The 26526-nt window shown below is 33.6% G+C and overlaps 3 protein-coding genes and 1 pseudogene across 5 annotated transcripts; 1 reads left to right on the top strand and 3 right to left on the bottom strand.

Annotated features, from left to right (window-relative positions):
• Positions 1 to 4233: 4233 nt before the first annotated feature.
• Positions 4234 to 8868, top strand: LOC145124162 (alpha/beta-Hydrolases superfamily protein). The gene is made up of 11 exons (XM_079059402.1): positions 4234 to 4567; positions 6178 to 6259; positions 6448 to 6551; positions 6641 to 6767; positions 6859 to 6953; positions 7205 to 7328; positions 7437 to 7616; positions 7701 to 7889; positions 7958 to 8110; positions 8208 to 8366; positions 8524 to 8868. The coding sequence occupies exons 1-11, from the start codon at positions 4527 to 4529 to the stop codon at positions 8722 to 8724; spliced, it is 1455 nt and encodes a 484-aa protein (XP_078915528.1). The 5' UTR covers positions 4234 to 4526; the 3' UTR covers positions 8725 to 8868.
• Positions 8869 to 8941: 73 nt separating this feature from the next.
• LOC145124163 (myb family transcription factor PHL7-like) lies at positions 8942 to 11376 on the bottom strand. Of its 2 annotated transcripts, none has more exons than XM_079059404.1 (7): positions 11149 to 11376; positions 10324 to 10515; positions 10104 to 10180; positions 9936 to 9978; positions 9748 to 9805; positions 9590 to 9659; positions 8942 to 9494 (listed from the first exon to the last, which is right to left on the bottom strand). In XM_079059404.1, the coding sequence occupies exons 2-7, from the start codon at positions 10472 to 10474 to the stop codon at positions 9072 to 9074; spliced, it is 822 nt and encodes a 273-aa protein (XP_078915530.1). In that variant the 5' UTR covers positions 10475 to 10515; positions 11149 to 11376; the 3' UTR covers positions 8942 to 9071. The 2 variants fall into 2 exon arrangements, with proteins under 2 accessions (XP_078915530.1, XP_078915529.1); XM_079059403.1 differs by having other exon boundaries at positions 10324 to 10537.
• Positions 11377 to 14988: 3612 nt separating this feature from the next.
• LOC145123434 (uncharacterized) lies at positions 14989 to 17226 on the bottom strand. Its single transcript, XM_079058638.1, has one exon. It carries the CDS (start codon positions 17029 to 17031, stop codon positions 15022 to 15024), a length of 2010 nt encoding a protein of 669 aa, XP_078914764.1. The 5' UTR covers positions 17032 to 17226; the 3' UTR covers positions 14989 to 15021.
• A 1316-nt stretch (positions 17227 to 18542) lies between these two features.
• Positions 18543 to 22667, bottom strand: LOC145124671 (protein root UVB sensitive 2, chloroplastic-like; annotated as a pseudogene). The gene is made up of 12 exons (XR_013715681.1): positions 22473 to 22667; positions 22051 to 22296; positions 21792 to 21879; positions 21617 to 21701; positions 21463 to 21522; positions 21289 to 21382; positions 21103 to 21200; positions 20831 to 21010; positions 20620 to 20743; positions 19140 to 20060; positions 18962 to 19035; positions 18543 to 18841 (listed from the first exon to the last, which is right to left on the bottom strand). The product of XR_013715681.1 is annotated as a protein root UVB sensitive 2, chloroplastic-like (transcript).
• Between the last annotated feature and the right edge of the window lie 3859 nt (positions 22668 to 26526).

A 26526-nucleotide genomic window follows, 5' to 3' on the forward strand; every position in this document is an offset into this window, starting at 1 on the left:
TTAGTGTACACATGGACAAATATATGGTGGAGGATAGAGCTAAAATCTCCCAATTGTGTGTTATGTCATCATCATACAACTGGTTTTGTGGGTTGTATAGTTTAAATTGATAATAGAAGGCAAGTTTAATATTGTATTTGATAAAAAGTTTAATTGTATGAAAGATATTATATATTTTTTTTATTTTTCCAGTTTAAACTTATTTTTTTTTAATACAAAAAGATCTTTACACATTTCTTTTGGGTTTGGCTCTTTTTTACCGGCAATCTTTCGGTCTAGAAAAAAAACCGAAAAAACATTAATTTTTTTTTTCCGAAATAACCCATATATTTTGACAATATTTTCTTGTTTGTAAAACCATTTCATTTTAGCTCAAGATTCCATTTTTTTTAATAAATATTGTTTATGGTAATCTTGATGGTTTTCAACATTAAAATCCAAAAGAAACATTTGATTTGTTTTTTGAAATAAAAAGAAAAGAAACATTTGATTTGTTTTCTGAAATAAAAAGAAAGTTGTGTATAGATCTTGTTGAAAAATACTTATTAAAATCTATTTATAAGATGTTTTGAGATAGTAGCAGTGAAAAACAACGATATAGACTGACTTGATATTTTATATTATTTTCAGAAGCAAATAGATAAATAGCTTTCAAACTTTATTTTATGTTTGAAATCTAATTTCAATTTTCATGTTTAATCTCTTAAAACATTTTCAATCTTAGAATTGTTTTGATACACAATAATCTTATTAAATTTCTTTGAGACTCATTTTCCCATTAATAATAGCATAGTCATTTTTTTTGCATTGCATTATTATTCAATTTCAAATAAACATACGCAAAACCTTTTGTTTGCTAATAGAAGGTTCTACTCCTATGTTGAAGTTGAACAATGATATGGCCACTGTATGGGCTAAAAATAATTAAGTTATCTTTTCCAAAACATTTACTAATTTCAGAATTATTGGAGAATTTAAGCCCCAAAACTTATAGTATCACAATTATTGTTGAAAAGTTAAGGATGTATAGTTGGATCATAACATAAAGGCAAAGGTGAACCACTACATCATTAGTGACCTAAAATATCCAAGCTAACTCCTTTAGGTATGCTTCATTCTTCTAGTCTAAGTAAACCTAGGCTTTTGTCTTGGATCTGATAATGGAAATAATCCAAATGCCAAATTCTAACCCTCAAAATATTTTTAAAATAATTATATATTTGTAAGACATGTGGGGATAAAAAACATTGGAAATAACCAATTCAAAATCAAGCAAGTATGTAATGCACATGCTTCTAAATTCCCAACTCGAATCCTCTTACACTCAAAACAAGTCCCTTGCATTGGTGGTTCAATGACATAAACAAGGTAGTGACATTGTACCCAAAACCAGTTTAGAGGCCTAGTAATAAATATCAACATTTTGGAGACATGTGCCACCCACATGAAACCATAGAATGTGTTTACAAAGTCTATCCATTAATTAGTATCGACTTATGCAGTAATCAATACCGAAAATAAGATTTAATCCCAAGTTTTTGGGAAAGACTCAAGTCAAACCATCCTAAGTGATATACATATATAGGATGCTTAACAACATTTCAATCAATATGATATTTCCCCCAAATGAAAATACATTGAAAATATGTTTTGTGGATGCACCAACATACATATAGTAGCCACATAACAAGCAAGAACACCATAATATAGATTAAGTCAAAAAATATCAAAAAGTAGTGATATGAACATATATTTTTGGTATTTATTCAGCTCAATTGATTGACAAACCTTCTCTCTTATTCCAAGACTATGGAGTTTCTTTAATCATCACTTATTGAAATTTTTTACATGATTACAAAATGATCAAAATATCCATATGAAGGTCTTCAACTTCCTTAAACTCATTTAATGCTTAAGACCATTGTTTCAACTCTATAAGAAAGTTATGGAGGTAAATAGAGCTCAAATGCTTTAAGAAAAAAAAAACAAAACAAAAACTTGTTTTGGAAGTGGCACGCCATTATACAACCCGTGTAACAATAGCCTTGAGAATTACACGAACATGTAATATGCATGGCTAACGCATACAAAACTTTCTTCCACTTTGAGCATTATACTATGATCCAAATGACTTTTAATCCTCAAACAAGATCTTAATTAACCTCACAAAGGTTCTAAAACCTAGAGACTTATTAAACTACTTTAACACATCTTATTTAATGATGAGTTTTCTAGGTTATAAAAATTCATGTGGTAGAAAAAACACTTAAACCCTTAAGTTCACATGCAACCTAGAAATGATCTATGTTTTCTCTATTGATACCAACAAACAATGAATATCAAGAAACCCCTAGAGAGAGGCTATAAAATCTAAATTCACACAAAGAATAGGGTTACATACCTTTTGATTAATATAACAATCAATCAACAAAATCTTCCTTTGAGTTCCTTGGAAAGCAAGCACCAAAAGCTTGGATGCCTCTACTGGCTTGTACCCAAAACCCTAATAACTATAAGACTTGAGGAGAGGGGAAGCAAGAGCAAAATTTCGGCTCTATGAAGGTGTATAGGAGTGGATGAAATAAGGCTCCCAAGGGGCCCTATTTATTAGATGTAGGATAACCCTAGAAACCCTAATCTTGAATTAAATAATAATATTTCAAATTCAAGATAATTATCTAGTATCCTTATCACCAAGAGGCTTCCAGAAACCCTAATTGGGTTCCTCCAAAACTGTACTACCTATGGGGAAGGTTCTGGAAGCCTTCCTTTGTTCAACTTTTGAACAATGACAACCTTAGTCCCTGCACTTTTAATTAATTCAATCAATCCCATAATTAATTCCAATTAAATTCCGATTAATTCCAAATTAATTATTAATATTTCTAATTGGTATATTAATCATATAATATATTAATAAATCATTTGTTACAAAACTCTTTACCCCTTCTATAAAAATCAAATAGATAAGGTTTTAAAGAATGAAATGGAGAATATGTATTATTATCTAGACTCTTATTGAATATGTATTCATATCAATTAATTGCTCATATCAATTAATTGGTAGAATAGAAACTCATACAAATTAATTATGTGTCAGGAACTAGATTTGAATTGGTGACACAAGGATTTTCAGCCCTCTGCACTACCAACTGAGCTATCCCTTATTAATCGTATAATAAATTAACAAATCAGTCTTTCTCTCCAAAAATCATTCTATTCAGTTATTGGTTACGATGGCAACCTAAAAATGATTTTGCTTCTAACCCAAGAATATACCAATTTAGTTATTGGTTTAGACAACTTAATCCAACAACTACTTCATAACTTGATGACTTAAACGAGTTAATGTCTTAGAAGCTTAAATAAGCACACCCAAGGTATCAACCTTCCTAAGTTAAACCATGAACTTCATTTGATTTAATAAATCATCCATATTGTTCCTAAATGGCTTCTTTGAATCAAATGACATTCTAAATATGTTACTATTCTTTTGAAAACATTACACAATGATTTATGGATCAAGTGTGTGATCCAAAGTTTTGAACAATAAAATTCCATTAAATCCCATAAAAATCAAATAAGCTTTAAATTCTCACCAATGCTTTACTAAACATAGATCATCGACAATTATGTTTCAATCCGACTTAATGAATCAAACTCATGACATTTCAAAGAGCTTTAGTAAACCAAGAGCTAGTTTATGGATATAAAAAACGTAATTTAAATTTTCAAAAACAGGTTCAAAATCTCAAATTTCAAGAAAAAAAAATATATTTTAATCAGTATCTAACAAAAGTTAAAAACAATAGCAAAATGAAGTAGACAACGATCCAAGGCATAAAAGATGTCATTCAGTTGAAAAAAATGATGATATTTATATTTCTATTTGAGAGTAAGAATACTTTTTTTGAAAAATATTTAATGCAAATTACAAAATATTCATTATACATTAAAAATATATCATTGAAATCCAAAATACCTATTTCAGAATTGATATTCACTTTCATAAATGGATAAAAATTGATTTACCTTTCTGTATTTTTATCATCATATAGTCAAATAGTCATGTTTGTCATTATCCAAAAAAATAAATTTTAAACCAAAAATATGAAAAGTAATGAATGAAATAAATCTGTATTGTACTTTTGTAGTTTACTCTTTTGAGTTTCTGGATAATTGAGTTGGCATAACTTTAATGAAATTACTTACTTATAACAGAACATGGGCCACATGGTCGTATTTCCCTTCCCAAATTAACAGTCCAATGGTCATTCTTGCTGTACTTCCACAATCGGATTACTCATCGTCTACCCCTCGCTCACCCACAAAATCCTTCATTACAGACGTTTGCACCAGAAATTGTGTCACTCATCTTCAAATACTACGCCCAAATGATCCCTAGATACACACGCATCTGAGTTCCTGCTAGGTTTCGTGGTGGGTCAAAGGGAGCATTCGTCCTCCGCCCTTGTTCATTGGGCGGAGTGGTTCTATACTACTCTCCGCCTTAACTTTCCGACGATATGATTGATCAGTTCATCAATTTTGTCATTCGACCTCCCAGGTATGGATACGCTTTCCGTTTTGACTCATGATTATGGTTTACTTTATTGTAAGAACTTTGTTCCACATCTTTTTGGAAGCATATTAGGTATCGATAATTATTTGCCAAACATAGCATAGGATATGTAAAACGGATTGGAATACTTCACTATGTGTAGCTTCGTATCCATGACATTGCAGATCTGTTCTTGGGAGTTTCTTTTATCATCTTATGAACTCCCCAAACTAGCCCAAAGCCCTTCATAAGCAACTCTTTATGGTCATTCCTTCATTTCCTTGTGAAAGCCTTAATAGCTGTTAGTTCTATCCTTTCCTGCTTGTTTTGAAGAAACCCTACTCAGTTTTTCTTGAACAAAAGTCAGTAGTAAGCAACATCCTTCCTCAAATTATCTTCATGATAAAAACCAATGTTTCATGCTTTCTGAATGAAACAGTTTAGAGCAACAATTCCTTCTCTGTTATCTTCTGTAATAACAATATCATCCCATATAATGCTTGCAGAATTCTCTTAGATATAGTATTTATAGTTTAGGGTTTCATGGGATCTTAGTGTCACTTGTATTTAGTTTCCCTATTTAGGTTGCATTCTGTATATAAATGAAAGTTTAACCTCACAATGAAGTACAATAAATATATACCAGATCTGATGCTTACAGACTTCTGATCCTGTCAATGGTTATATATATAATCTGAACCTCCTACTTTAGGTTAGATATATTCCATAGACAGGTACCATGCTGATTAAGAAATATAACAATTGACAAGGTACTAAATATTAAAAGGGTAACACCCTTGTCAACATTTGACAATGGAAAACAGCAATAACACTTACCTTGAATAGAAACTCAAGGCAATCATAGCTCATCTAGTCCCTGATACATACATAGATACACCCTTGTCAACAAATTCATTACCTTTTTCTCATTCCTTACTTGCACCAGCTTTTTTAAGCTTATACTTAATACTTTGGCTTAATCATAACATCATGTTATACAGACCACATACGATACTTGTTCATACTTATGCCATTATAATGATACCATCTTAAAATAATCTTGGATATTTCAAAATTTGTCATCACCTGTAGCTTGGTAACTGTATATATGATACAGTCTTTATTTATCAAACCTTTAACTTAAGCATACTTCTCACATTGACTACTTCTTTTACATATATTGTCTTGTTATAATAACACACAAGGGTTTGACATCTCATCACCAATTGTCCAATTCACACTGTTCCATATCATATACTTTCTTTCTTTACACATACATACATGATCAGATATACATGTCTATTTTTAATCTTGATTTAAACATCCAATTGATGTTTTCAAGACGAACAATTTTATTGACTTGGCACAATTTAAGTCCTTTTACGCATATTTTACAACTCTCCAATTCATAACTTATACATTTATTTATACCATTGACAATCGAATCATGCTTACATAACTTAAACAAGTTCTTTATCATCATAAAATTTGAGGATGTTACAAAAGGTCATGGTTGAACAAGACCAAGACATTCATGGAGATGGAACTATTATTTAAAAAGATAATTCTGCACAAATATTATGCCTGAATAGCAATTGATGATGTTGATGAAACAGGGCTGATTATAATCCTGATCAGTATTTATGGGAGAAAGACTTCACTCTTGCTGGAAGGAAATACAAAAGACAAGACCTTGAGGCAAGTATGGACATATGCATATATATATATATATATATATATATATATATATATATATATATATCCACAACTTACTTAGTAGTTACATTATATTAATTATTGGGATTTAAGTTTAGCAAAATTGCCATAAACTTTCTGAATAGCAAAATTGCCATAAACTTTCTGAATCATATTATTATTTATTTCAGCTCAGAAATGGTAGAGGGCATATATTAAGGTGTAGCCATTACCTGCCTTCACCCTTCCCAGATAATACTTCTCTTCCTTGTGTCATATACTGCCATGGAAACAGGTTTTTCTCTTTCAATTTAATTAAATGTTTTTCGTTAAATGTATATAAGAAAGAAACTTATCTGTTATCTGTGGGACCCACTTGTGTAGTGGATGCAGGGCGGATGCAAATGAGGCTGCTGTGATTCTTCTACCATCAAATATTACTGTTTTCACTCTTGATTTTTCGGGTTCAGGGTTATCTGATGGTAATTATGTCAGCCTTGGTTGGCATGAGGTATACACTCTCCATTCTTGTATTTATTTCTTTACCTATATTCTCTATTTTTTTTCTATATAAATATATGTGTTTATAAATTTAATTTCAGAGTGATGACTTGAAGGTTGTTGTGTCGTATCTAAGAAGCAATGAACAAATATCTCGTATTGGTCTATGGGGACGCTCTATGGGTGCAGTTACCAGGTACTCTTTAATCTTTATTATTATTGTCTTGTTGAAAATCTTTAAGAGTAAGTTACCTTTTGGTCCCTAACTGAGTATAGCCTGTTTATTGCAAGTTGGTTCACTTGCAAATTTGGTCCTTATTTTCAAGTTGCCAAAAAGTTTTGGACCCTGTGTTGTTCAAGTTGACAGCCTAGGTGTTAAATTTACTTAAATGCCCATTTTGCCTTTGGATCAAACTGAATTTTTTTGTGTAATAATTTATGATGCAGCTTACTGTATGGAGCTGAGGACCCTTCTATAGCTGGAATGGTGTTGGATAGTGCTTTTTCTAATTTATTTAATCTGATGATGGAACTTGTTGATGTGTACAAAATTCGGCTTCCTAAATTCACAGTAGGCTAATGTTTCTTGTGCATATGAATGTGATTATTGTTTTTAATAATCATATATGATATATAGTTATAGTTAATAGTATATAATTAAAATTAAATTTGTTGACAGGTGAAAGTTGCTCTGCAATACATGCGTAGAGTGATTCAGAAGAAGGCAAAATTTGATATTATGGATATAAATGCATTGAAGGTTGCACCAAAAACATTTATTCCTGCTTTATTTGGACATGCAAAAGGGGACAAGTTTATACAACCCCACCACTCCGACCTCATTTCTAACTCCTATGCAGTATGAACATATCCTTCAATATCTATCTTTCATTTTAGTTATTAAAAAAAAAGTAAAATTTTTGACATATGATGTACATTTTAGGGAGATAAAAATGTGATAAAGTTTGATGGGGATCACAACTCATCTAGGCCACAGTTTTACTATGACTCGGTCTCCATATTCTTTCACAATGTTCTTCACCCTCCTCAGTTATCACCTTCATGTTCAACAAAATATGAGAAGTATTATGATCTGGGAGATCTTCAAGTTGATGCTGCTGGTATAGAAGAGGTAAATAACTTTTTATTTCTCTTGTTTATGATATAATAAACATTTGTTGTGTTGTGACTTGTGATCAGAGTTTGTTGTATGAGATAATCGGGGGGAAAGGGCAAGGTTTGGGTATGGAGAGCGGCAGTGCAAGCACTTCATCTGCCCCACCTACCATTTTAACCACGGATTCGGTTGAGGATTATCTTCATGGAACTGGAATTATGCCCCCGCTTTTTAAAGTAACTCATGACGACTCTTCTTTAACTTTTAAAATCATTCATTTTGTAAAAAATTGTAATAATTTGTTGTTATCCTCATGTCATGTGATGTGTGCAGAAGGTGAACGATGTAAATACGGAAGCAGCACAACCACAATTGCAGGAGTCTTGTTCATATACAAGCTCAAATAGAGAGAGCTGGGGAAGATGCTCCTCTTTGGGGAGTGATGTTGAACCTTTTCCAGATTGCTCAACATCATCCAACGACAATCACCTGGTTGCTTCTCCCTCTCTCTCTCTCTCTCTCTCTCTCTCTTTCTCACACACACACACACACACACATAGAAACATGTTTTTGATGATATATATATATATATATATATATATATATATATATATATATATATATATATATAATTGTTGAATTGTTGTAGGTAAGGTTGAAGGTGCTTGCAACACCACTTCGAACGACGAGTAAACATAAAAATGCAGCTGCAGCTGAAGCTGAAGAAAAGAAGAAAGTAGTAAAGAAATCATCTGGACGTGAAAAGCTGGAAAAACTAGAGGCCCTTAGTCAGCGTTTGCGACTCTGTATTTTGAAACGTGTCAGGCATAGGAGGAATCATTCATCTTGAATTTGGTTATACTCTATCATATGTTGTATTCTTTGTAGGTCCCACTCCCCACTCCCTAGTTTTTCTAACTAACATATGTAGTATGTAATATGTAAACATGTAATGTACCATTTGCAAATGTGTATTTCTATTCTTGTGTAACAACCACCAGTCAAAAATGAAGACCAAATTATAAATTAAACCTTTTTTTTTTTTGAAAAAAAAAATGCAGTAGAAGTACAATACAAAAAAGTCCTACTCCAAACATATGAATTCATCATCTCCATTCTTTTTAGAAAAAAAGAAAAAAGAAACCCCTTTGACACACATTAACATTACATGAATCAATCTTAATTGGCCCTACCGACCTAATCTTGTTGATTGTCAATTGATGAAGTACCAAACTGGAAACCTCCTGATTGTTGTTGTTGTTGGTGATGCTGGTATGGTGGCCTGGAGGTGGTGGTGAAGCTGGACTCCAGTATCTGGTGGTTCAGCCCCAAAGCTGTTCCCGGTTTGACTGCTGTATCCATGTTGACTCGTCGCTTCTTCATTGACCTCTCTTGATCCTCTTTTGGGCTCTCACCACCACCACCACCTGATGACTCATCATCAGGTGTTAATGGTTCATCTATGGAAATGCTGTTTGCAGGCTGAGTTTGATTATTATTATCAGATTCTTGTGGGTCTATACCACCAGCAGCAACACCACCAAGTTTCTGTTGCTCTTCGATTATCTTCTTGAGGTACTTCCCTTGGGCTTCTATCCGTAACTGAAGTTGTCTTTGCACCTGTAAATAATGTATCATACACAACCACCACACTTTTACTAATCTTCACTTCACAAGAACCATCAAATAATTTTTAGACAAGAACATATAACCACCTCCAATTGCTCATGCAGTCGCTTTTGGACCTCCATCTGCAGTTTCAGTGCTTCTGTGATTTGCATACCACTGTTTTTACAAACAAAAATATTTAATTCACTACACAAGTGATTGCTGGAATTGAAACAAAACAGGAGAGGAGGAGAATAATACTAACGATGACCCATCCAAACTGGAAACCATATCACCCGATTCCTTCTGGTCAAATGTTTTTCCTACCAATACCAATACCAATACCATATATCATACTCATATTAGTTTCACCAAAATATAATCAGCATCCATGATTGTATCCACTTATCACATTAGTCAACAGCTTGGTTTAACTGGATATATTATATATACCTTCAGAAGAGGAGTCAGGGAGATACTTTGCAAGCCGATATTTCTGTATAAATAACACTTACAGTTACCATTACATACATACACATAGATACATGTCAACAACAAAAAAAACACCATAACAAATGCAAGTATGCAATCATATCTGTATCTGTAAACATTTCCACTTACCTGCAAATGGCTCTTTACATGATAAATTGTTAGACCTTGCACACCCATAACTCTCAGTACACCTTTTGGAGTAGCCCCTGAAAAAAACAAAAAGAAAAGGAAATCAATTAAATTCCTCTCAACAACATACATAACGTTTGGTCTTTCCAAAAATTCTGTACATAGCTAGCTGATAAAGAAAGGCAAGATTTTAAAGAAGATGAAGATGAAAGTGACTCACTATCTGGGCCACCAAGTTGTGCCACAGCATCAACAAAACGTTCATGAAGCTCATGTGTCCAACGAAGTCGTTGCTTAGAGGCTAGACTCTGGCTGCTGCTATTGTTGTTGTTGTTGTTGTTGATACCATTACTTCCATTCACCATGTCCATGATGATGGATAGATAATCAAGACATATTGTGCTCTTCAGACCTACAATTGGACCACAACCACCCTGTAATCAACAACACAACTCACTCATCAAATTCAAAATCACAGTCACACAGAATTTAGATCAAAAAATTCCATCAACTTATTGCATAACTAGGTCATAGTGTTGTACAAGGCTCTCTCTCCATGAAAGAGGGTTAACAATTAGATACATATCAACAACTAACATCTTCCATTCCAACTATCAACTTCAATCCACCTCTAAAACCCTTTCATAACTAAAACTTATCAACCACACAAGTTTCATTTATAAACCAGGCAGAAATGTGTAAAGCTAACAAACAACAATGACAATGCCAAAAACACCTTAAAAACTGGAAATGAAGATCAACAATAGACCACTTGTTGCAATAAAAAGGACTCCTCATCGACCTCTACACCTTCAGAAAATAAAAAAAACGTGTATGATTACGGAAGTGCATCTCCGAAAATCGAGTTCGTATACAAATAACACAATCAGACACTCAGTTAGGGTTGGAGTGCAGTAGACGGAGTTTAGCTAGTTTCGTGAAAATCCACATCGCTTGAAGATATCTAGGTATGCTGCTATTAACGATATAGCTCTACGATTAAAGAAGAAATCAAATGGAGAAGACAATGAAGAACGCGACATACCGGCCTGAGACGTCGACGTCGTAAGGTGTTGTATCGAATCAACGAGATTTCGAAAAAAATTACTGAATCTGAAGGAAATGAACTAACTCAACGAGAAGAAGCAGGTGGTTGTAGATCAGGCCTGTTGCGTCTTCTTCGCCTTCCTCTTTAACTCCTGTAAGAAAGAAAGAAAGTCCACGCACCAATGGTGGTTCATAATCAACTTCACCTGGGTTAAAATGCTTCCATCAATTTTATAATTTATTATATCAATTTGTATAATTGTAATTTGCTGCTGTTTTTATTATTATTCTTACCAAATAAAACCATATTCTTTTGTAAATTTTGTTTCTATTTTAGGCATAAATAAATAGCACTCCCTCTTCCTTTCTCACTTTCTGCTTTTTCTTTATTTCTTTATTTCTTTATTTATTTTTCTCAATTGATTATTTCTTATAGTCTAAAAATTAACTGTGAAAAATAAAACTTATAAATTTAAATGATGATAAAAAGTTTGTGATAAAGAATTTTCTAAATGCAACAATTTATTCATTTATAATTTAACAATATTGAATTATTAAATTAAATGACATGTATTTATAAGATGTTGATGAAATAAAAAAATTTGTCAAATCAAACGCTACTTTGACCAATACAGTGATGTACCCAACAATGTGTTTTAGCTTTGCCCTTTGGTCAAATAGATAGCAAGACTAGGCTAAAAAGTGTAACATTTATAATAGCAACAAAATCATTTATGAATGTTACCCAAAACTCTATTATTGGGGAGGGGGGGGGGGGGGGGGGAGGGGGATGGGGGTTGTACAAATGATATTTAACAAAAAAAACTTATTATATAAAATTTCTCATAAGAGATAAATTGACAAAGTTTATAACTAAATATATTCTCAAACACAAGAAATTTATTTAAGAGCTTTGACCATTGAACTATTATTAAAATAACTACTTGTGATATCTTACCAATGATTTGATATATCATTTAAATCACTAATGTTGGTCATTTTAGTGGTATTGATCCTCTTATGTAATTGGAATTAATATGATTATCGAGGATAAAACCTTTGATTTAATACAAATTAGATGATGCGGAATGTATATTTGTATATAAGACGATTTTAACCCCGAACAAACAAAATGTAAGGTTCATGGGAAGGGCCTTTGTTGGATCCAAGTGACATAACCACTTAAAGTGATATAGAAAACATGTTCAAATGAAAGTAAAGTTAAAGAAATAGACGAGTTTGGGTCTTACCAGGAGGCACAATTCAAGTTGCCTAACAGCCAAAGTTGTTGACAACCAAGCTGCCTAGGCAATTTGGAACCAAGCTGTCTCGACAATCCAAGCAGTTTAGATAGCTTCGAGCGAAGTTGGCTGTTTGAATAATTTTACCAGCAATTCAAGCTGTTTGAATAGTTTTTTTCAAAAAATTTCATCAACCTAATCAAATTTCGAGACAGATGAGTACATGTATACTCATATTTCTCTTATATTTCTTACGATTTTTTTAGAATGACAAATATTTTAGTAAAACAAATCTAGCAAGTAGCTAGATCAAAACAACCAAACAATTACAAAATAATCGACATAAGGTTTTGAAGTCAACCAACTTAGCTAAACGACCTCTTATACCTATTTTGACACCAAAAATACGCTTGAGTGACAATATTATAAAAATAAAAACTTGAATTTAAGAAAAAAGAACTTTGTTCTTAAAAACCCAAAATGTGCCACCATATAACAAGGAAAACCGCCTCCAATAACTCCTTAACAACCTTCCGAATTCAAAGACCTTCAAACCAAGTAAACCAATTCAAATAAAAAAGAAAATAAAACATGAACATCTATAACCTGCCAACACAAAACTCGGTCCATAATGGCCAAAGCAACCAGACACGAGAAAAATAAATGGTTCACCGACTCCACACCATGATCACAAACGGGCAACTCAAAAAAGGAATTTCCAAGCCTATTTAGATAGAAAAATCCAAGTTGGCAACTAATCCCAAGACTCTCTTACATAATCTAACAATCTATATTGCTTTGTGTTTTGTACCAAAAACTTTTCAAAGCTTTGTACCAAAAACAAAAGAGAGTCCTAATGTATTGTCCCACATTGAATGTCTCAGTATCACATACATAGCAAAAAAATATCAACACCAAAAATGACCATACACAACCTATGTGATGTCCAAATTCTTATCTACCAAACCCATGTTATTGAATCCTATTTTCTAACAATTATATTGATATCTATGTTGGTAACTAAGACCGAATTTATCAAAGATTTGACTTCAAAGTTTGTGAAGTTGGAAAAGTTGACACTGATACCTAATGCCGGTAGATAAGATGCACTTTTTATTTAAAAATTTAAAAGTGGTATATGTCTAGTCTACCCCGATGCTAGAAATTATGGAAGCTGAGACACTGCAATATGTAAGGAGGATGAGTATGTGGTAGAAAGATGATTACACATACAAAGGACATATTATAAACGATATATCTAATTCCTTATCCGACATCTACTAAAATGCAAAAAGTACGAAGAAATTGTGAAATTACCTTGAATCAAATATATCTTTGAATATTTTGTTTCTTCATAGAAGTTTTTGGTAAACGATTTTAACAATTACAAGATGATTGACTCAAGGCAGTGAAACAATTTAGTGAAGTCATATGCATTTTGGATCAATTCACACTACAAAAGATGAACATGGATGAATCCATTGTTGTGTCTAGTGTGATTGGTAAATTACCTCCATCTTGAAAAGATACAACCGTACATTGAAACACAAAAAAATAAAAATAAAAATAAAAGTAAAAAATTCTCATTTGTTTAGTGTCATTTGCTCATTGGAGAATTTTTGGAGTACAAGAAAATGACAAAAGTAAAGGTAAAATTGAATTGGATAGACATCTCTTCACATGGTTGAAGAAAAAAAAACAAACTCTAACAATAAAGGAAAATGCAATAAATGGAAGTTTGATGGTCCACACAAATCCAATAAAAAGCAAAAGGATTTGGTGTGTTGGAGATTCAAAAAGTTTGTTTTGTGTTTTGTACCAATATCATATTATATAAGGAAAGCATGAATAATATTGTTACAAAGTTGTTTCAAAATTCATACAACAAATAAGGATGTATACATTCTGCCTTTTCTTCATCCTTATCGTAGTTGTTTTTGTTTATTGGAAAATTTTCATATCGTATGTTTACAAAACTATTTGTAAACATGCAATTTTTGTTTGGTTGAATCGTTAGACGATTTAATAATATTTTAGAAATTGATTTGAAGAATTGTACTTTGTGTGACGTTTTTATAATTACATACCCCTATGGTGATCATTAAAAACATAAGACACCATCAATTTTGTTCATGATAACAATTATGCCACATCTGATCTAAATCATAGTTTTTTTTTGATCTTATGGTCTAGAAAGGGTTCTCAGTTCTCTCTCTCTCTCTCTCTCTCTCTCTCTCTCTCTATCTATATATATATATATATATATATATATATATATATATATATATATATATATATATATATATATATATATATATATATATATATATAGACACACACACACATCTCACATTAATCTCACATTAGTGGTAGTATGATTGTCATGATATAAAAGGAGAAGGGAGGGATTTAATTTAATAGTGTTTGTCTTTATGACATGTCAATTTAGGCATCTTTCACAAACAGATTCCCCCCTCCCTACTTTTGTCCGTTACCTTCTCTTAATTTTTACTCATCAATATTGTCCAACGGTAATAACTTGATTAGACAGGTTCCTGGTTGACTTGATCAATATACCATACCATCAAGACCCTTAGTTTCATATTAAATCCTCAAACCTTGTTTAAATTTCACATTAAATCCTCCATAAAATAACATACAGACCTCGGTTTCATTTCTGGTAGAATCTTATCTCTTAACATCTCATTAATCTCATCAAAGTTAATGTGAGATCGATCTCCCACAAAAAATACATAATTGCACCCCTTAACATACACCTGACTAAACCCTGGCAATTTACTACTCACTTTACCCTTCATCTCCCTCCTCACTTTAGCAACTTCCTCCCATCTCCCAGATGCAGCAAAAACATTTGCTAATAACACATACCCTCCTGATTCATTTGGTTCAAAATCTATCACCTTTTGTCCTATTTCACTTGCAAGAACATCATCACCATGCAACTTACATGCACCTAATAGTGCTCCTAAAACAGCACCATCTCTCATATCATGAGGCATTTGGTCAACCACTTTCAGAGCCTTGTCTAGTTGACCAGCTCGACCTAAAATATCAACAAGACATGCATAGTGCTCAGATTTTGGTCCCACATTGTAAACATGCATCATTGAGTTAAAGAACCTCTGTCCTTTATCAACAAGACCCGTATGGCTACATGCGGTTAACAGGGCTAAGAATGTAATTTCATCCGGCTGAAACCCTAATCGCAGCATTCTTCCAAAGATGTGTATAGCATGTGGACCAAATCCGTGAGTTGAATATGCTAACATCATTGCTGTCCATGAGACTATGTCCTTTGTGTGAAAAGTATCAAAAGCAAGTTTAGCAGATTCAAGATCTCCACATTTGGCATACATTGTGATGAGAGAATTAGCAAGTGAGATCTCCTGTTCAAGCCCTAATCGTATTGCAAGTGAATGAGTTTGTGATAAGTCAACACAATCCTCACATGAAGTCAACACAGAAGTGAGAGTACACTCATTTGGCCTAATGTGAGAATGAAGTAGAAAGATTAGATGCTTGAAGGACTCGCCTCTGGGACCTGCTTTAGCATATCCACCAATGATTGCATTCCAGCTCACAACATTCCTTTCAGGCATTGTATGGAAAAGCTCATTGGCTTCAGTCATCAGGCCTTCATTTGTATAAGCAGTTATCATTGCATTCCATGCAGCTATGTCTTTTCTTGGCATCTGATTGAAGTATTGTCTAGCAAGCCTTGTAGAGCTATTTTGTGCCAAGCCTGTCACCATTGTAGTCCAAGAAACATGATTTCTTTTAGGCATGGAAGTGAATAAGTCAATAGCTTCTTTAGTTCTGTTGTCATTGAAACAACCTTGAATCATTATGTTCCATGAGTAAAGGTTACGCTGTGGCATGGAGTTAAAAAGTTTAAGTGCCTCATCAGTTTGGAGATTATCAATGTATACCTTGATCATGGCAGTCCACACAACCACATTTTTGTTGGGGGTTTGATCAAAAACAGCCCGAGCTTGATCAATCAAACCATTATGAGCATAACCTAAGATCACCGAGGTCCAGGACACCACGTTTTTACCAGGCATTTCATCGAACAGCTTCTGTCCCTCACTGACAAGTCCATTTCTAAAAAGCCCAGATATCAAACTGGTCCATGAGTAGACGTTCCTGCGGGGCATTTGATCAAAGATTCTCCAAGCGTCGTCCATGCGGCCAGCTTTGGTGTAAGCATCAATCATTGCAGAATCAGCGACAATATTTCTCTCTGGAATTGTATGGAATAGAGCTTCGGCGCTGAAGAGATCGTTGTTCTTTATGTAGACGGTGATCATAGAAGCGTAGGAAACAATGTCTCGTTGAGGCATTTCATCAAACAGTTTTCTAGCATCATGGACTTTCCCAAGGCGACCTAACTCAGTTAATCTGATATTGTAATCGTACAAAGTATTCGGAAATGCTTTGGGCTTGTAATAACCAGCGTCGGGTGAACGAAATGGATATGGAGGGTTAGATTTGCAGGAGTGTAGCTGGATGCAAAAGGTGCGGCGTCTGTGAGAAGAAAAGATAAACGGATAGCCAGATAAAGAGACCGTCCACCTCCATTTCCACCGGATTAACTTGGCGCCAACATTCATATTCATAAACCACGCCGCCGCCGCACTATTGCGTCTTTACGACGGAGTGTGTCGTTTTCAGGGGCCAATTCATTTGAACATCGGTGAAGTGATTTGTGAGTTGGTAGTTAAACAATGTGACGATTCTAAAATTTCTTATTGAGAAAACTAGAAAAATGATTCCTGTGCTGTTTCCTTTGGTTCTAATCCAACAGGTTTTTGTTTTAGGGATCCTTTTGTCAAGGTTTGATTGTTGGTTTTGGTTTATCCTCTTTTTTATTGTTTTTATTAGAATATTACACTAGATTATAACCCGCGTTAAACGCGGGGGAATGCATGAAAAACACACAAATCTTGAGGTTAGATGCGAATGATCGAAGGTTGAAGTTTGAAGTTTTAGGATTTTCGATATTGGGTTGATGATAGAAGGATTGTGATGGACGGAATTCGATAGTGAAGGTTAGATGTGAATGTTTGGTGTTGCCTTGGATAACGAATTGATTTTGGGATTTCATATGCGAAAGTTTGTGGCTGTGATACGAAAGAAGTTGGACGAGAAGAATTCAAGTCGAAAGATTAGGAAGGAAAGGCTGATAACGAAAGTTAAGTTTCGAGTCGAATGGTTGATATTTTGACTGCTACTGCATTCGAATTTGGATCCAAAGAGGAAAGAAGAAAAGCGAAAGTCTAAGGACTGAGAACAAGTGGTCGAAAACCAATTTTCGTATGGGAAGAGGCTTAAAGTTTAATACGAAAGTTGATTGTCGCATATGAAGCTGGTTCGCATTGTGGTTCCATGGACGAAGGCAGATAACGAAAATTGATTTTCGTATGCGAAGTCATTTGAGGATGAATTTCATATGGGAAGTTTAGCTTTCGATGGGAAGTATATGATTCATATGGGAATCCATAGATTTCAAGTCGAAAGTTTGGGAGATTTTCGAGTCGAAAGGTTGTTGTTTGATATCGTACTAGGTTTGACTTTTGCAACTGGAATTGGGGAAGAGGCAACAAATTTACATTTTTGGTCCATGCTGTTTCAAAATTATGACACTTTTTACCCAGAATCCTAAATCTTTTCAAATTTGGAGATTTATTTTGGGATTTCAAAGAGTGTTATTTTTGCAAAAGAGACATGTGACAATAATAATGTCAGCAATTTGATCTAAGGGTGTAAACCTATGGTTGTTTAAAATGAAGTCATAAGGCATCTATTTTAATATATATTAGAGATTAGATATCACTATAATAAAATTCAATAACACAAATAATAAATACTTGCATGGGTACTTCCATTCATGTGTCTCTTAAAGCACAGTAATTTACTTTATTTATTTGAAAAATAAAAACTTGCATTAGCACTTTCTTGCATTGCATTAGTACTTTATAATCAATGTAAACTATTTACTTTAATTAGATTGAAACGTAAATTATTTACTTTAATTAGATTGAAACAAAAGGTTTATCAATGAGATGCAGATAAAATACACCAAATTTTCAATAGTGATAGCTAATAGGGATAGAAACAACAAAAATAGTGAAGAAAAATCACACCTGCATAATTGGAGCTCTTGTTTTATTCAGTCTGGGAAAAAGCTACTTAAACCCACTAAAAGATTACAAATATTCCAAGCATCATTTTTCCCAGGCATACTAAAACCCACGAAACAATCAATATTTCAAGCATCGAGTTGTAACAGCTGAGGATTTGATGGTGTTTTATGTAATAGTGCTTAAGGCAAGAATGTTGTTAACAATGACCATTATAAGAACAATGAAATTGTTCTACTTACAGCAACCACTATAGGTATTAAGGTTATTTTTGATTGATTACCTGCTGCAAAAGACACAAAAAAGAAATAGTTACAATATTAAGTCAAAGTTTACAGGCTTTTTGAATGAAACAATGAGTGTTAAAAATGTTTTTTAAAAATTTTAGTTTTCATTCAATACTTACATTCTGTACTTGAGAGAAAGACTTTTTACCCATGTAATACCCCACCCTCTTCAAATGCATCCAGTTGTATGATTCTAAAACCGATTTAAAGCTTGTTTAGTTATATTTCTAACCATTTATTTCATCAATGCAATAAAACTTTGAGAAACACGAATAACATATTAACAATATAACTCACTTCGAGATTTGAGAAATTCCACTTGTATTCAGAAAGCAAATCAAGTTGGACCCACTGTCAAGAAAATGTAAAATCCAATGAGTAGCCAACACAATCCCAATGTAAAGAAGCTAATGAGATTTAACATAAATATACATCTGTTCCCAACAGGAAAACCTGATTCCACAAGTCCTCCTTCAAAAACAATATGTAATAACACACTGGAGCTAAAGTTAGATACAAACATTACGTTTTGACATAGCATCCTCCTGTATTTCTTCCCATTACATCATATTTATGTTTTAAAGTCTAATGTTGTAACGGGAATAAATGAAATTCATATGATATAGTAAAAAAATAATGAAATTAATTTCCTCAACTTACTTTCATTTCTTTCTAATATGCTGCATCTAACTGCCATACACACACATACACGTATACCACCTGTGATACGTACACACATTAACAAAACACACTGCACATGTTAAATACAAAAAGACAAAGACCAAAAAAATGTGATATTGGCGATAGTATCCAAAAAAATGTGATATTGGCGATAGTAAAGGAGATATACTGGAAAAATATGAGATCTTAACAGTGAAAACAAACCCTTAATTATTTGCAAATTCGTCCATTAAATCGAAAAAAAAACACCACTCTTCCATTAAATAAAAAAAAACATCACTCTGTATTAACAGTTAAGTATCATAAATCTTTAGTTTTACTCAATTGAAGCATATCTGTCCATCTTTTTCCAGTTCCACAACTTAATAAAAATTTCTCATTTGGAAACATTTGTTTAAGTTCCTTTAATCTTGAGGGCTTAATTGCCTTATGCAAACCACCACCCACTTTCACATTTCCAGCATCTTTTATTAACCTCCATGGAAACAACAGATCTTCTTTGTACCTCAGGTCTACAGGGCTCGAAACATTTCCTGTCTAAAATCATAAATTTCATCCTTTTACGTTACTCAAATTTGCATATTTCATCCCTAAATGAAACTTTTCACTTGTTAAGGTTTTGGTCCATAACGGATATAGAATGTGACAAATATACCCTTATCTGGTTTTTTTGACTTTTTATTATTTGTTAACCCATGCCCAAACTCCCTCCTAAAAAATTTAGAGTACATTACATTTTTTATCCCGAGTATAGCTGGGTTTTTTTTTCAATTTTTGTCCCAAAATGTTTACTTTTGCTATTTTGGTCCTTATTTGATGTTTTCCTAACGTTTTTGGTCCGCAATCTAATTAAAATGACGATATTTTTGGGACCAAATTTGGATAAAATCAGCTATGTTCAGGGACTAAAAGAGTCATTTTACTTGGAACCTGAACCAAAAACGTTACAAGACCAAAATTGCAAAAAATAAGCTATACACAGGGACAACAAATGTAATTTACTCTACGTTTTAATAAGAAATTTATAAAACATTAGCAAAATAGACAGGACAAAAATGTAAATAATGATAAGAATTTTTAGCATTTGTTTATGAACCTTAATGAAATCTTCTATAATCATTGCAGTTGTTTTGTGGATTTAATGTGTTAACAGGAGCAACTCGCAGTTCCTCAGATACACTGTATACATGTATTACAGAAAGAAGAGACCCAACAACCATCTGCACAAAACAAAAAGAACTGAAATTAGATTTGTTTCCCATATATAATAAAGGGGCAATAATGTAAATTCAAAATTTTACATGTACCTTTCCTTGCATAGATGAACAAACTGTTGAAACCAACTGGATCCCGGCACCTAACCTGAGCACATTAAACACGGTTGAGATGGCTTCTCCTTTTGCAAATAAGTCACTAAGATTTCCTTCTTTTGCAAATGAAGAATAAATTGGTAATCTTGTTGCTCTTGCAGCTACCACAGCCATTCCCTGTTCAATAATGACAACCAAGTTTTTAAAATTGGTCAATTTGTGTTATTATATAATTATTGAATATTGATATTGATTCACCACCAACTAACCTTTGCAAAATTCCCAAGCCCAGCTGTTTCAAGAAACAGTTGAGGGCATAATGGGGAAACGATTTCGAGACCAGTGCCCAAGTCGTATAGCACATCAGCTACATATTAAAAAGAGGTTCTTGAAGTTGAATATTTCATAGTCATATAGAAGAACAAAGAACAAAAATAATGGTACAAACTACAAACCCAATATTCTTCACCGTTTGGGTTCTGCATCCATGAGTGCACCTAAATTGCTACATATTAGTTTTCCCATATGCTGCATTCCATCTTTTAGTACCTGTTTGACATCAAGAATGTGAGGTTAAGTTCTTTTAGTATTGGTATGATCAAATTCTTGAGATGAAAGTTGTTTCTCACCCAACTAACTGCAGTTGCTTGTGCAGGGGTAGGTCTCAAGCCTGCAGCATATAGCAGTGACTGCAAAGGGGTAAGATTAAGTATTGCTATTTGCTACAATGGAATGAATCACGTAAAAATGGAATTTAAGAAACCGAGTGTATTGGAAGAGGACCTGAGTTGATAAAACGGATAGTGTTGCACTTGAGAAGTGTTGTAATGCCCGAAATTGAGTATATCTAAGGTATCCTTCGTTGACGCTGGAGTAGGAAGCGATGGTGGAATTTACATGATATGAGAAATGAAACTTTTCAACAAATTTTATGTGAAATTAAGTTCCATCAACTCACCTATATGGAAAACCAGAGGGGAAGAATTTGTTGACGAAAGATTCAGCCATTTTGTGGACAACTGGTCTTGATCGTCAAGCACCTTCACCTAAATATAAATATCCCACAAGATTCAATTTTCATGATGTTAAGCGTTATGAAAAAGTTTAGATTCTGCGATAAACAACAGACGATACATTTATTAGAACTGTAAATTATGGCACTTTGAATACCCTAATTGTAAAAATTTGATTAGCGTTATCGTATGCTGAATACTTACGGAGAATTGGCCGTCTGGTTGAAAGAAGAAGTGGCGGGAGACGGTGTCGGAGGTCTCAATCCAAGATATAGACACACCAACGTCTTCCGACAACGGAGTTTGCGCCATGGTCTTCTGCATTTCATCTTTTCCAGTCCCCAAGGGGCAATGGTTGTTGATCGCACATGATTTGAGTAAACAGACATCAATTCACCTCGATTGAAGCATCACGTCAAATTGCAATTCAAAACTTGCTCGCCAGTTACCCTAGAACGTAGAACATATGCTATCTCCTTTATTTCCTTAGTGAATAGCCTCTTTAATATCAAAACACCTTGGCATAATTCCACCATTTTTTTGCTTTGAGAAAGGAAAGCAGATAGATAGAGTCGATGTTAAGAGAGAGATTGATTTATACAGAGAAGGGATCTTCGAAACAATACCTATAAGGATGTTTTTAGTCCCGATCACTTATGTAGGTAGCGGTGATACAGTCAATCCAATATCTTCTCAGCATCGATGGTAGTGGTGCGGTCGCTCGGTTTAGAGAGAAGAGGAGATGTACTGGTGGAGCCAAATTTAGGGTTAAGAGTTCTATGATGTTAGGTTAAGAATGAAATCCGATTTTGGAAACTTTGAAAATCATTAACGAGACGTGTATTCTTAAAAGGGTATGGGTGATGATGTAGCAATTTGATCTAACGGTGGAAAACCTATAAAGGAAATACAATCAAGGGCTTTGATTGTTTAAGATGATAGTCATAAGGTTTCTCTTTTAATAATATTTAGAGATTTATTAAATAAAAAATAGAAAATTTTGGCAAGTCCTTTTAGAATTTTCAAGATTTAAACAAATATTAAAGATTTTTAAGCAATAACCACCGATTTCGAGGTCAAAAATGTGAAATTAGCTCTAAGGTTGCGCACCCGTAAAATTCTTTTTCGTAGGTCACATGTAACGATCCGAATTTTCTAACATCTAATCTATAATTATGAAATTCTACTCTAATTAAAACACTTAAATTCCAAGGACAATCACATGTTTATAATAAAATCTTATATACAAATTGGAACAACAAAAGAATACAATAAATAGTAACCTATTATTTAAGTCTTGTCCTTGTGTTCCCGTCTTCTCCTTTGGTACCACGGTTGCTGCTACCTGAACCTGCAAAACATAAAATCTCTGCAAAATCAACACAATCTATCTGGTGAGTTATTCTTCTATTTTTTCTTATATTTCTCTTCCTTATCTTTCTCATACTCTTTCTCTAGTAACATGCCCTGCTATTATTTCTTTTTTCATCTATCTTTTTTTTTTTTGTCTTTCTTCTCTAATTTGTCTTCCTACTTTTACTCATCTCCTCTGTCTCTTTCTCTGTCATCTACTTTGTTTCTCATACTCTTCTCTTAGCCTAGTCTTAGGCTCTTCTCATACTCCATTCATACTCTATATATGTATCTAACTTTGTTTCTTCTTTACCATGTCTCTTCTCTGCTCTACCTATTCTATGCTCTTTCTCTTCTCTATCCCCAGTTCTAATGCATCAACATTCTGTTCTCATTTAGACCCAACGGTCACATCTCATATTTTATCATCTATATCTTCTAAGGGAAACAACATCCCACTACATTATCAGGTATTCTCATTCGGTCATACTTCTCTTTCTTATGATCCCTCGTGGATCCTTAATCTTTCTTCCTCTCTTGAATCTTATCATGGATTCATTACTCTTAATCCTTCACGGATTATCTATAAGTTCTTATAAAGAACTATATTATCTTGTTCCTCTCAAGGAACCTTTCGCTATCTTCTATAGCCATATACAATCTGGATTCCCGCAGGAGTCATCTATCTAAATTCCCAGAGGGAATCATCACCTCTTTACCCGTAGGGACATACTCTCATTCCCGAAGGAAATCTCCATCTCTTGTCCCCGAAGGAACCATACATTTATTCCTGAAAGGATCATACTCTTTGTCCCCATAGGAACCTCTATCTGTTGTCCCCGAAGAAACCTCTATCTCTTGTCCCTGAAGAAACCTTTATATTTACCTCTTTATCTTTGTTATGTGACTAATCACATAACACTTGTCCCATGGATAATTTATATCTTTATCTCATCAAGATATCATCTAATATTTCTTTTCTAGTACTTAATTCATTAAGTACCTTATCCCTATCTATGTTTAATAACATATATGTATTCTACACAATACCAATACTGTCTAGACATACATTCTTACTCTTATGATTATACTACATATAATCATCTTTTGTTACTTTCTACTATCTCTTGGGTATTAACAAATACCCTTCTCATCTCCAATCATGCATATGATTATATTTCATATAATCTTATTCTTCCTTTATCTACTCTTATGGATATTACTCATAATACCCATATCCCTTCCTTGTACATATACACATGCTCTGGTTATACATACATGATCATGTACATGGTCTTACATGTATAACTACAAGCACTTAATCTCACATATGGTTATAATCTATATAAGCCTATCTTTCATTTCTCCTTTTCATGCTCATATACATGACTCTAACATACATAAACATATATACATATATACATAAAGTGTATAAAATAACTTAGCGAGATAAAGAGAGAGTAATAACTCACCTTATCAGTTAGTGAAGATTAACTATCCCATTTTCCTCTACTCTACCATTGATGCATTTTGGATCCATCTTCTTTGCTCTTAAGCATGTTTATAAACATGCACAAGTATCTTAATACTTGTCGTAGTCTATTAAGAGCTTTTGACTCTCTAAGTCAAAATAACCACTTAATGGATCATAGTTATATATTTTCATTCTCTACATCTTAATTCCTATCAATTAATGAATTAGGCATCCTATACTACCTAAGTCATCCCAATATAACATCTAATGCATCAATTAACCATAATCACTAGTTAGGGTTTCAGACCTTAACTCTTATTGGATTGATTCCACTCATGGGGATTACATACAAAGCTTGTTTAAGGCATCTAACACTTTCATTAACACTACTAACAAACATTTTTTTTAACATAATCTAACTCTATTAGCTCAAATCATCAAGAATACCATTTAGCCGTAATTAGCTTAAAAATGGTTAAATTGATTACCTCATGAGCTCTTAATCTCCAATCCAAGCCTCAAACACCCTAAACCGCCTCTTGTTCATATCCATTCCTCAGAATCACCATAGCTTAGCTCCAAAGAGTTTTTTTTTTTTGGGGGGGGGGGGGGTGGAGTGTCACAACCCGAAATTTCTATCTTGAAAAGTCAAACACATCAACTGAAGGTCAAACTTATAGGTTTCTAGACCTAGTATACGTAAGGGTTGTTTGTTAGGAAGTGAACCACCTAAGAACCGAGAGCCAAGAACTTCTTTCGAGCCATAAACCTCAACAAGTGAGGTTCACGACCGTGAACCCTCCTTAGGCCGTGAACACCATGCATATATATGGGTTTGGTTCATTTTCCTTCACTTCTTCTTCTCTTGGCCGCAAACATCCCATTCTCTCTCAAGTATCATATATCAAGAACACCAATTTCACTCTTAAACATCCCTTTTCTTTGTATCTCCTTAGAATACAACTTAGGATCTTCAAACACTTGCCAAACAACAAGATCTTCAAGTGTTCTTCCCTGAAGTTGGGCCGTGAACCACTCATAAGGGACGTGAACCATCATAGGGCTGTGAACCACTCATAAGGGTCGTGAACCATCATAGGGCCGTTGACCCTTCATGAGGCCGTGAACCCTTCTAGCTTGGCCGTGAACTCCCTTTTAGCCTCCTAACTTGCTTCTAACACTCCTTTGGTGAGTTATTCTTGCATCCTAGGTTGTTTCCTAATCGCATTTGTAGTTAGATTCACTAATTTCATGCCTATATGTATCATTACATGCTATTTAGGACTCATTTGTGTAACACTAGTCAAAATAGGTCAATAGACAATCATATGTGATTATGCCAATCATGTAATGTGATTTTGTTAAACTAGTAATGTGATAAGAGTGCTATGTAGTTCATGATAAATTCTAATACAAATATGAACTTTATTTATGATACAACTCAAAGTATACGTCCATACGATTCCAAAATATAGAGAATGTCTGAATCTGACTTCGCATGAAGAAGTTATGATAAACCGAACACTATAAATCTCTATAATAAGAGGAATTTAAAATAGACTTAGAATTAGCTATTGGAGTCTAAAAGAGAGTTGTAGTACTTGTAAATACCTACGCGTGCATATAAATAACGTCAAAAACGGATTCGTATGGGAAAGTTACGACCTTCCGAAGATTTGTGACACTAGTCAAATTTTGGTCAAAAATAAATTGATCAATAATCGTAATTGGGATGAACCAAGTGGTAGAGTTTGTAACAAGGTTTTCAAAAACATAAAGAACACTGAAATCCGAGTTATAACGAAGAAGTTATGACCAATCAAAAATCCGCGGTAAAACCGGTAAAACACTGT

This window comes from Lactuca virosa, chromosome 7 (genome assembly GCF_052849685.1).
Source record: "Lactuca virosa cultivar CGN04683 chromosome 7, Lactuca_virosa_CGN04683_v6, whole genome shotgun sequence".
In the NCBI taxonomy this organism is placed as follows: Eukaryota; Viridiplantae; Streptophyta; class Magnoliopsida; order Asterales; family Asteraceae; genus Lactuca; species Lactuca virosa.